Below are 11,352 nucleotides of genomic sequence, written 5' to 3' on the forward strand. Positions count from 1 at the left end.
GAGAGGAGAAGAATTGAAGAGCTGTCCATCCACTGAGGGAGCTGATCCTGCAGGGTTCCCTCACATCTGAGGGAATAAAAATTTTGTAGGGGCATCAGGAGTTTTCCAAGCTCTGTTTTCTGTACATTGACAGCAGAGCTAAAGGAGCTCGACCAGGAGAGTCCCCAGCACCTCATGGTTAGGATTGTGAGAGGCACAGTCTTTCCCCCACAGTGTTCCCTGCTGTGCTGGGAATTCCATCAGGATGGGGTTTCCTCACTAATCAGACAGTGGAGATCATTTCAGCAGCATGTTCTTGTTACTGAGCACCAAAAAAGTCCAGTGCAAAGCTCCTAAAGGCACTGATTTGTCTGCCACAAGAGAAGTGTTTTATTATGGAATCAAAGAATCAGCAGGAAAATGAGTTAAGCCTGGAATCATTACTCCATGGAAGCACAGAATTGATTTCCAGGTGAGTTTCATGCAGGAATAGGAGTTTTCATCAGGAGGGAGGTTGACATCTCACTGCCATAAAGAGATGTCAGGCTCCAAAAAGCAAAATTGAAGATCCAGCTGTTTCATAAGCACCCTGGAACATTCTAGAGTGTGGACCTGGAGCTGCTCCCTCTGTGATGTCAAGGCCCATCGGGGTGTCAGCAGAGGTTGGCAGTGCCAACAGAACACTGCTGGTCCTGCAATGCTGAGCTCCTCAATGCCCCCTTCTGCAGGAATTCCAGGAGGATCCTTCTCCTCCAGGAATTCTCTGCCTGCAGGCCAGCAAGGGTTTTATCTGATTTCTGGGTTATGCTGCTCTGCAAGTTCTAGCACAGCTCTGCAAGAATGATCCGGCAGATCTGTACTGCAGCCTGTGATTTGCTCTCTTCCACCTCTGCAATGTATTTTTATCCAGAAAAACCCTGGCTGGCAGCAGCACATCTGGGGAGTAAGTAGTGCTATTCCCTGGGTGCAGCATATCTGCTTTGGGGTCTTTGTGTTCTTTATGCTCTTCCTTAGGAACTGAGCTGATTTTGGAACAAAAATGCCAGTGAGATGCCATTGTTTTGGTAGAGCTCCTGCTTTTGTTAAAGGGGTGTGTTAATGGACAGCATTTGGAATGTGGGGAGCACTGTGAGGGTTCCATTCCCTACACAGAACACTCTGGGCAATCTGTAATTTCCTCACTTTGCTGCTTCAGCCAATTTCCAAAATGCAGACTAGAAGAGCTTTTCAGAAATGTTTCTAAAAAAAGTGTGCAATTATCTTCAGAGCTGAGGGAAAACTGTTTTTTTTGCCATAATTACAGGATTTGACTAATAACCTGTGCTAAAATAGTGATGACCTTCATGAGGAAATGTAACATCCCAACAACGTGTGCTCCTGAACCCAGGAGCTGTTCCTATGCAGTGTCAGAACAGAATTCACATGGCTAAGGGGGATATTTTGGGAGAGCTTTTCTAGGGAAACATTTTCAGTAAGCTAAAGAGAACCAATATACACAATTTATTCATTAAAAAAGCAAAAAAAAGGAAAACTGCTTTAGCCCCTGGGCAGAGCAGAATCACTGACTATTAAAGAACAATTTACATTTCCTTGACTGAGTTTCTATTTATTTACTGGTGAAACAGCACAAAAAATAGAAAAACGTAAAAAAAAATAGTATGGTATTTTGTTCTGTTCTGTTGCTTACTGTGGAAAAGAAGTGATGCTCCTGGAGGGATGTTGTGAAAGAAAAATGCTCTCTTATTTGGGCTTGTTCCACAGGGATTTCCCCACAAGAAGCAGTTTTCTAACAACATCTGGTTCATCTTCTCTTGCCCACTGCAGATTTGATCACCCAATTATCCAGAGGAGGATATGGGGCAGCCCATCTTTTGGTGAGTTGGGAAAGAACCTTTGACATTCCTGGAGTTTAAGAACTGTGGGGCAAGCTGTGAGTGAGCTTTCCCTTCTCCAACAGCATTCCAGCCTGAAAAAATGTCTGTGTCTGGTTTTGCAGCAGCAGCAAAGGGATCCCTGGCTGTTTTCTCAATTTGTGTTCAAAGCTTTTAAACATGAAGATGAAAGTCTGGCTTTGCAGGGAGAAGATTGTGGGTTTAGCCATGATGGAATGTCTAATTCACAGCAATTTTCAATACTGTAAAATTGCCCCATTTTAATTTAGTTTTAACAACTTAGAATTTCCCTTCTATCAAGTTTCATGATTTATCTTTAGTATAGGTGGATATATAGCTGAACATAAATAGAGTTATAATTGATAATGTAACTCACTGGAACCACTGAAAGGAAGTTTTAAATAACAATCCATGCTAATAAATGTTGGGTTGCAACAACAATCCTAGAGAGAGGAATGACATCCACATTAATATTGGCCAAATTTATTAGGATTAATATTAAACATTTAAATTTTAAATAGAGCACCAGTGAGTGTGAAGGTGTAGAATGGTGCCTTCAGTTCTCTTGGTGGCCTTTGTGTCAGTTTTAAAGCAGTTGGGAACAGCAAATTTGGGGCAACTTGATGTAATGCTCTGCCCCTGCAGAACAGCAGCTGGGGCTGTTTCAACCCCCCATAATTTATAGATATTTAAATTGTGTTGTGACACATGTAACAGGGAACTGAGGCTGTAGGATCACGTGCACGTCTAGATCAGTTTCTGATGTTGAAGCAGCTGAAAGTTGTGTGTAACTCTCAAACCTGCCAAGTGGCAGAATGGAGACTCTCACTCATGTTCCTGACTGTCCCCAGGCCCCAGCACTGCCATCAGAACCTCAGCTGGCTCCTGCCCTTCCTGGAGTAGAGGATAATGTCATGGAAGAGGTGGACGAGGAATCTACAACTTTTTCCTCAGAAGAATTTGTAAGTGTCAGCTTTGGTTGCCATTGGTGCAATTCAGAGCTGCAAGTTTCTGCTCAGACAGCAGCTGCCACTCACAGCTGGAGGTGCTGAGGGCCAGTCCTGCCATGACACTGTGCTTCACCCCAGCCACTGGCACCTGGAAAATTGCTTTTGAGCTTCCCCTGTGGTCCTCAGTTTCCCTTGCAGGGTAGAGGAGAAACTGTTTCCTGGATGTGCCTGCCCCTCTGCACAGATTATTTGAGAAAATCCATGAAAATTGAACATGAAACTGGCCATGCACTGTAAAACCAGCCTTGTGTTTTTGTTAATTCAGTTTGTGATTTGGACAGTAAAAACCCCTTTAAGAGCACTGGATGTGGCATCTTCCTGAGGGTTTGCACTTGGAATACGAGCTCAGGGGATCCCTGCAAGCTCCTTTCCTGACAACACCTGATTTCTCATCACAGATCCACATGAGCTCTCTGCTGGGAGATGAAAGCTCAGAATACCTGTTCCTCCTGCCTCTTGGCTTCAGCAGAAGCACGAGCACTCTGGACACATTCAGGGTCCGGCCACGGCAGAAATCCCAGCTGACAGAGGAAGTGCTGGAGCGGCTGAGTACGTGTGCTGTGCTCTGTGCTGTGTCTGTGGGTCCCAGCCTGAGCTGCACCACAGGGACAGAGGAAGCAGGGATCATCTCTGGGCATTCCTGAGGGCAGCTCAGTTCAGTTTCTCTATGCTTCTGTCTTTGCTGAAGGCAAAAGCAAAGATGGTTTCTAATTCAGCACAAGGTGCTTTGACCAAATGAATGAACTACTGAACTGAGTGCTGATGGCCAAATCAAGCAGAATATTTGGATTCCTAAATTCTCTTTGGTCCCCTGACAACTCATTAAAGCAAAAATACTTCACAGCAGTCTATTAGAGTGAAGATAAACAATGTGGTCCTTCAAATGGTACAGGCAAGATTAAATCAGAATTTAGCCTGATAACCCATAGTGGGGGTCCTGCATCCTAAAGCTCCATCATTATTGATTATATCATTAAATGCTGGTCTTTGAAATCATATAGAAAATCTTTTGGTAAGCTGCTGAATGTTGGGAACATCCCCTCCTCTCCTGGAAATACTGCACTATTTCTTAAAAATTAATCCCAGAACCCAAAGTGCATTTAATCTTCAGAAATATTAAACCTTTTGTTGAATCACACAAAGTGTTTATCCCCAGGAAAATAAAGACTGTGTTGTTCCAGCTCTCCCAAATCTTTGTAGAAAACAAACTGTTGCTTTGGTACCTGGCCTTTCCTGATTTCTGTCTCCACTGGATATTTCTCCAGGTGCTCTGTTTCCTGTCAATGTAACTCTTCAGAGCACTGTAGAAATCAGAAAAGCTGTGGAGCCATCTGTGCTTTGGAGCTGCCTCTGTTGGTGTTGTTGCCCACAGAGGGCTCACAGCCAGACAGTGGGGATGCATTTTTGAAGTGAACATCCTGCATTTCATTTTTTTCAGGGCCCATTGTGAACAAGGGGGACCCTATGACAAGATACACTGACTTTGTTCAAGTTGGCAGAGGGTAAGTCCAATCCCAGTTACTCCTACAAAGCCACAGGCCAGGCATTTTGCTGCTGAAATATCAAGTGTGAAGTCAACCAAGCTCCAAACATGATGTGAGTTTAGATCCTCTCATCTCAGTACAGATCAGAATTAATAATTTTGGTCAGAATTAATAATTGATGCTGGCAGAGCTTTGCCTGCAACAAGGAGCAGGACCTGAAAGATCTCTCATTCCTCAAACCTCTTTGCCTAAAAGACCAACTTACCACCTCACAGCTGTCAGATAAAAGTTCTCAGTAACATTTATTTCAAATATTTTGCTTAAAAATATTCGGAATCCAGACATGGACATGTCAGAGGCTGCTGTGCTGCTGTTTGAAGAATTGATGATCCAAGGTGTTTTAAAACATTTAATGCAGCAGACATCTCCCTGGGCTGGCTTTCACTCCTAGCACCTGAACTACTTCTCCTTTCTTCGCTGTTATTTTGTTTCCAGGGGTTTTGGGACTGTTTACAGAGCCATCGACCCAGCCTCAGGAGACGCGGTGAGTGCCAAACCCAGCACGTTGTGCAGCTCTCCGGGCTTTCCCCTGGGCTGTGAGCTCTGCTGGAGCTTTGGGTGGCCAGCACAGTGTTCCTGCACAGGCTGGTCCTCAAGCACAGAGCAGTGGCAGCCTGCAAAACACACTTTGGACAGACTCTGTTCCTACTCAGTACCAGAAAGAATGGTATCTTTCAGAGAAGAACATAATTAAAATACCAGAGAATGGTTTATTTCTTTAGAAACCCAGAAAATAATTGCAAATCTGAACTGTGGTAAAGAATTGGAGTAGCAAATTCCAAGTTCAGGAACTGAGAAATGTTGTGGGATTGTAAATTTTTTGTGTGTGTGCAACTGCTATGATCTTCTAGGGTGCGATTTTATCTACCATGTACAAGTGTTTGCTTTGTTATGCAACCAAGAGCAGCAGCAGTTGCTGAAATAATGGCCAAACCCCATAGAATTGCTGAAGAATTCCCAGCTGTTTTGATATATTTTCACAGTCACAAAATCCTGCTTGTGTGAATAATACCTGATAAACTGAGGCCATTGGGGAAGAATGTGCAGGGTGTTGTCAGAGATCTGTGGGTGATAGTTTAGAGAAATTTTTCCAGAGTTTGGAAGGCAGAATGTCTCTGGCAGGTGCCCTGCGAGTGGCACTCAGGCAGATGGAGAAATCAGCTGTTGTCCTGTCACTCCCCAAGCCCTGGGGTGTGACCACAAGGTCACAGGGCAGTTGGCACAGCCCAGCCCCATCATTCCAAAGGCACTGTCCCCGTGGCCATTGTGCTGTCCTGCAGCAGAGCTTCTCAAGGCCAGGCTCCCAATTTCCTCTCAGGTGGCCCTGAAGCGGATGCCTCTCCACAAGCGCTGCAAGAAGGAGCTCGTCATCAACGAGATTCAGATCATGAAGGAAAACAGGCACCCCAATATTGTCAACTATATAGGCAGGTGAGTGCTTCTGGTGGTTTCATGGGAATGTTCCCTCACACACTGCAAGCCAAAGGTTAAAAACCCCTTTGGGCACTGGCAGAAGATGGAGCTCTTTTTTATTTCTCTGTTCATTTCCATGGATGGGAAGAGACAGCCTTGGGTTTCCATTAATCTTTTCTGGTGTATGTAGTTGGAAACCCCTTTTCAAACACCTGGATGTGCCATATCTTACTAAAACAACAGCCTGTCAGTTCATTACTCTGTGTTGTGTTGTTTTAGGGTTTTTTCAAGTTGGTAATATTTTCTATGTCTTAATGGTAAGTGCTGATAAATCATCATAGAAATTATTTCCCTTGGTCTGTTCCCACCATTTTCCATTGCTATGGAAGCCAGGAAGACTAAATTCTCATTTGCAGAACCACATAATTTGCCAGTTTTTAAATAGTTTTTCCTGTTTCTGACAGTATTTTATGCTGTGTTTTCCAAATGGTTGGCCAATATCTGTCCTCAGTGGTGCAGAGGCTCCTTCCAAGGATAACTCTGGAGTTGTGTTGCCTTGTTCCTGGCATGAATGGTGGAACTGATAAATTAAGATAATGACTCAGTTGATGGCAAGTGTCCTGGTTCCAGATTGATCTCTGCTGTTACTAAACTGCATTTTTCTTGTTTGCCATCTAAGGCATCTGCTTTTTCATGGATTTGCCTTTCTCATTTAGACTGCACAGATTCCAAACACCCTGTAGACTACAAGGAATGTCTCTCCATTTCATTCTGCCTCCATTTACAAGTTACCTAGAAACAAAACTCTCCTGCAGTCTTTCCCACCAGGCAATTTAGTTGTGCACATTCATCTCCATGCCTTTGTTTTCTTTTCTCAGCTACCTGGTGAAAGAAGACCTGTGGCTCGTGATGGAATATGTGGATGGAGGCACTTTAACCAGCGTTCTTGTCCGAGTCTTTATGGAGGAAAGACTGATAGCTGCAATCAGCAGGGAGGTGAGGGACCCTGCTTGTGCTTCCAATGGACAGGGGGGACTGGAGTGACTTCATTAACAGAGCTTTGTCTCAGTGCTGCTGTTATGAGATGTAAAATAAAAGGGCATCTAAGTGAGTCTCATGCCAGTACAACTGCACTTCTTATACTCTGTTATTATACTCAAACACTTGTACTCTGTTTTTTAATTGATTTAATGTTCTGAACTTTGCCTCTTTAAATTGGAGCATGTCTGCACTGCATTCTTGGCCTGTAAAAGCAAACATGCTGGTGGCAGAATTTTAAACTAACAGCAAATTAAAATAGAGCCTCATTTCTCACAGCCCTCAGCTTAAAAGGAGAGCATTGCACCCCAAATGGTGTTTGCTTCTGAAAAGTGACTAATGTGCTACTCCTAAGTCTGCTATTGAGGCCAACATAAAACCTTTGTCATGCAGCCTCCCACACAAAAGGGGAGAGAGAAAGAGAGATGTTTTCCTTTTTGACAAACCCTCCTTTGTCACCTGGATGGAGAGAGCATGGCCACTGCAGCCATTCTGTCTGGCTTTGGAATGGACAGGCTACATCAACAATTGGTGTTTCACCTAGAAATTCAATCTTTTAGAGCCATTTCCTTTTCTTGTGTGATGAAATGAGGTTAGTTAATTTTTATCCTCATGGGTTTTTTGTTTCAGTGCCTCAAAGCCCTGGATTTCCTTCATTCAAAGAATGTGATCCACAGAGATGTCAAAAGTGACAATATTCTTCTTGGATTGGATGGATCTGTGAAACTAAGTGGGTATTCTTGGGCAGGCACAGCATCTGTGTTCTCCCACATAGAGTGGGGAATTCTTGTGCTTGGTTTCATGGCTCAAGCTGGTTTTGACAGTATTTTTGTTTTCCTCCTCAGCTGATTTTGGCCTGTGTGCTCAGCTGACCAAAGAGCGGAGCACACGGCGCACAGTGCTTGGCTCTCCTTACTGGGTGGCACCAGAAATCCTGAAAAGAAAGGAATATGACACCCAAGTGGACATCTGGGCCCTTGGGATCGTGGCCATTGAAATGCTGGAGGGAGAACCTCCCTACTTTAAAGAAAGCCCTCTCCGGGTAAGCTGCAAACACTGTCAGCTACCACTGTTTTGCCAATCTGTGCCAGGTTATGTCTCCCATGAACCAAAATCCCACCCAAATCACCCTGAAATAGTTCCCATTAGTTACAAGGCCCACTTCTAGAAATGTTCCTGCAGAACATCTCATCAGAGGAGAAGTGACCTGTGGCAGTGCAAAAATGTGCCTTTTTTGGCCTCCAGCACTGCTTGAATTCTTCCTGCTGTGTTTGATCTCTGTCTGAGCTGGAGCTGTGAATGACAGCAGCAAGTTTCTCCAACTGGGAAATGATTGTGAAAAGCATTACAAGTGTATCTGCAGACCCAGATGTCTTTTCATTTTCTGACCAGTGCCTTTCAGGGAGGGTCACTGGTTCTAGTGATGCCATAATTATGTATTACCCCAAAAAATTCTGAAAGTATGTTTTAGCAAAGCTACTTGTAGTAAATTTATTATGAAGTTTTCAGTGTTTGATCCTAATTCCTTAAAATGAAATGATGAGTTATTATATGAAATGAGCAAGGACTAGTGGAGGAATGTTGCATTTTAAAGCTGTAAGAGCATTGAAAAGGATAATGCAACATGGTGTCTTGTATAATGGAGAAACAAGAGAGACAAGAGCTTTATCTAAAGAAACACTACACATACATAAAGGGTAGTTCATGCAAAACACAAAAGATTCATTGGTCAAAGAAGGCAAACCTCCTCAAAAACATACTTTTGAAAAAACATCACGTCTCTCACACACCCTGCAGGTGTTTAATCATTGTTATAATTTCTTGACCTTGTAAAGGCCTGAGAAAGGCATGGCCTCAAGGCTGCTTTTTCTCTGGTTCCCAGAGGAATGTGTACCAGGATAAAATCTCATGACTATTTGCTGGAACCAAATTAAATGCTGCACAGTTAATTCCCGAGGAAGACAACAGTTCTGAAGAATTCAGTCTTCCACTTTTCTTGTAAAAGTTCCCTCACTTTTCTTGGAAGACCACTTTTGGATTGCCTTTGCCTTATATAAGGCAGCAAACACAGATGAAGATAATTATTTGCAGATCCCAGAATATTCTGAGTTGGGAGGGCCCCACAGGGGTCACCAAGCAATGGCCCATCTGGGGATTGATGTTATGCAGAGCTACCCTCAGGATCATTACCATCCCTGCTCTGGAAGCTGACAATTCCCTGTTTCCCCACCTCCAGTCACCCTGAGAGCGTGGGCAGCTCTCAGGAGGCAGGAGGGGGCTGCAGTGGAGTGCCAGCCCGGGGATGGTGATGTCAGGGCAGTGCTGTGCTTGCTCTGTGGCCAGGCCCAGCAGCTGATAGCCAGGAACAGGTACCCACCTCTGAGGATGCCCAGCAGGATGTCCTTTCTGTTCCACGCCTTCCTGCACTCCTGCCTGGACTCCAACCCGCGCATCCGCTGGACAGCCAGAGAGCTCCTGGAGGTAACGGCCACAGGGAACCCTCCTCTCCACAGGGAACCCTCCTCTCCACAGGGAACTCTCCTCTCCACAGGGAACCCTCCTCTCCACAGGGAACCCTCCTCTCCACAGGGAACTCTCCTCTCCAAAGGGAACCCTCCTCTCCACAGGGAACTCTCCTCTCCAAAGGGAACCCTCCTCTCTACAGGGAACTCTCCTCTCCACAGGGAACCCTCCTCTCCAAAGGGAACCCTCCTCTCCACAGGGAACCCTCCTCTCCACAGGGAACCCTCCTCTCCACAGGGAACTCTCCTCTCCACAGGGAACCCTCCTCTCCAAAGGGAACCCTCCTCTCCAAAGGGAACCCTCCTCTCCACAGGGAACCCTCCCCTCCACAGGGAACCCTCCTCTCCACAGGGAACCCTCCTCTCCACAGGGAACCCTCCCCTCCACAGGGAACCCTCCTCTCCACAGGGAACCCTCCTCTCCTGCTCATCCAACTCTGGCTGCTTTGCAAGGAAGAATTTGGCTTGGAAGGGACCTTTGAAGTCCATCTGGGCCAACCTCCCTGCCATGAGTGGGGACATCAACTTGATCAGATTGCTCAGCTCTGTCCAACGTGGCTTTGGATGTTTTCAGGGATGAGGCATCCAACACCCCTCTGGGCAACCTGTGCCAGTGTTTCACCCCTCCTAGCTTAAACAATTTCTTCCTTTGACCTAAACTTGAATCTCTCCTCTTTTCATTTTTAAATAACCCTTTGTCCCTTTGCAACAGGCCCTACTAAATTGGGTTCCCTTGAAGTTTTGAAAGGCTGCAATAAGGCCTCCCTGGGGCCTTCTCCAGGCTGAACAATCCCAGATCTCTTGGCCTTTCCTCAGAGGAAAGGTGTTCCATGCACCCTCTGATCATTTCTGTGTTGTAATTTGGGAGTGCATTCAGTTTTAGCTGGTGGCAGGAGAACTGCAGTAGAATGGTGCCAGGTACAGAGGCCCAAAATGGTGTTGGTGGAAGACAAGCCCAGTCCCAGCCCAGCAGTCAGAGATTTGGCTGTTCTTGTCTTGGTGCTAAAAACCTGCACCTCAGAGTTCTTCAGAACAGCACAGGCCTAAATCCTAATGGGATCAACTTTTCTTGGAGGTGCTGGAGTTCCCTGTGGAACAGCTTGCACTCATCTTTTCTGGAAACTACCTTTAGAAAAAAGGAACCTCAGTGAGTCCATTGAGTTTCTTGAAATGAAAAAAGCCCTGAGGCAGCAAGTGGCATTCCCAGAGTGCTGGCAGGGCCAAAATCCCTTGATAAATTGATTAATGGGATTACTGGGCCATGTTTGCCTCTGACAGCAAGTTCCTGAATATTAAGACTGAGGTGGAGATGGTCCCCTCAGTCCTATTTATGGGTATTTCTGGTAACCAGAGCAATCTTGCTTCCTCTTGTGAGAAACTGGGTTTGGAAAGTAACAGTTCCTTCCTTTCTTTTTTTTTTTCCCTTTGGGCAGCATCCATTTATACAAACAGCCATGAGTCTCTCTGTCCTGCCTGAAGCCATCCGTATAGCCAGGAAAATCCACCACAATACAGAAACAGTTCATGCCAGCTCAGAGAAAATGCAGGAATAAAACTGTCACCTCTTTGGGAGATTCACCTCTTCTCACCCGATGGTTCCATTCACTTCTGAATTGTTGGTTGTTTCTTAAAGATGGAAAGCCTCAATTACAGGGGCTCTGGTATGGTTTGGAAATGGGGAAGGGTCTCCATTCCTCAGCTCCAGACCATGCTGCTCTGGAATGCCCTTGGGCTGGGTTTTGCCCAGTTCCTCTGGATGAGGAAGAAAATGCAGTTGCATTTCCAGCCAAAAATGGGTGAAGAATGGGGCAGCCAAAACATCCTGTTGGATACACACAGTCAGCTGGGACTGTGGAGTGTTTGGAGAATTCCCTCTCCTCCCTCCACCTGGCAGAATGCATTGACAGAAAAAATATATAATATATAGAGATTACAGAGAAAGATATGTATATAA

The 11,352-nt window shown here is 45.2% G+C and overlaps 1 protein-coding gene across 1 annotated transcript; it reads left to right on the top strand.

Annotated features, from left to right (window-relative positions):
- Positions 1-646: 646 nt before the first annotated feature.
- On the top strand, positions 647-10,970 carry LOC306808260 (serine/threonine-protein kinase PAK 3-like). Its single transcript, XM_079318632.1, has 12 exons — positions 647-922; positions 1,804-1,853; positions 2,723-2,833; positions 3,280-3,430; positions 4,320-4,383; positions 4,861-4,909; positions 5,744-5,856; positions 6,717-6,834; positions 7,507-7,606; positions 7,722-7,918; positions 9,220-9,357; positions 10,832-10,970. Exons 1-12 carry the CDS (start codon positions 820-822, stop codon positions 10,949-10,951), a joined length of 1,314 nt encoding a protein of 437 aa, XP_079174758.1. The 5' UTR covers positions 647-819; the 3' UTR covers positions 10,952-10,970.
- Positions 10,971-11,352: the final 382 nt, after the last annotated feature.

Source organism: Erithacus rubecula (assembly GCF_903797595.1).
Source record: "Erithacus rubecula genome assembly, chromosome: 15".
NCBI classification, from domain to species: domain Eukaryota; kingdom Metazoa; phylum Chordata; class Aves; order Passeriformes; family Muscicapidae; genus Erithacus; species Erithacus rubecula.

What these genes read in the sequence shown, in the direction of transcription:
- LOC306808260 (XM_079318632.1), top strand. Translation starts at nt 820, where the DNA reads ATGATCCGGCAGATCTGTACTGCAGCCTGTGATTTGCTCTCTTCCACC. An exon ending in GGATGGATCTGTGAAACTAA is followed by an intron (nt 7,607 to 7,721) that starts GTGGGTATTCTT and finishes TTTCCTCCTCAG; the next exon opens with CTGATTTTGGCCTGTGTGCT. An exon ending in TTAAAGAAAGCCCTCTCCGG is followed by an intron (nt 7,919 to 9,219) that starts GTAAGCTGCAAA and finishes CTCTGTGGCCAG; the next exon opens with GCCCAGCAGCTGATAGCCAG.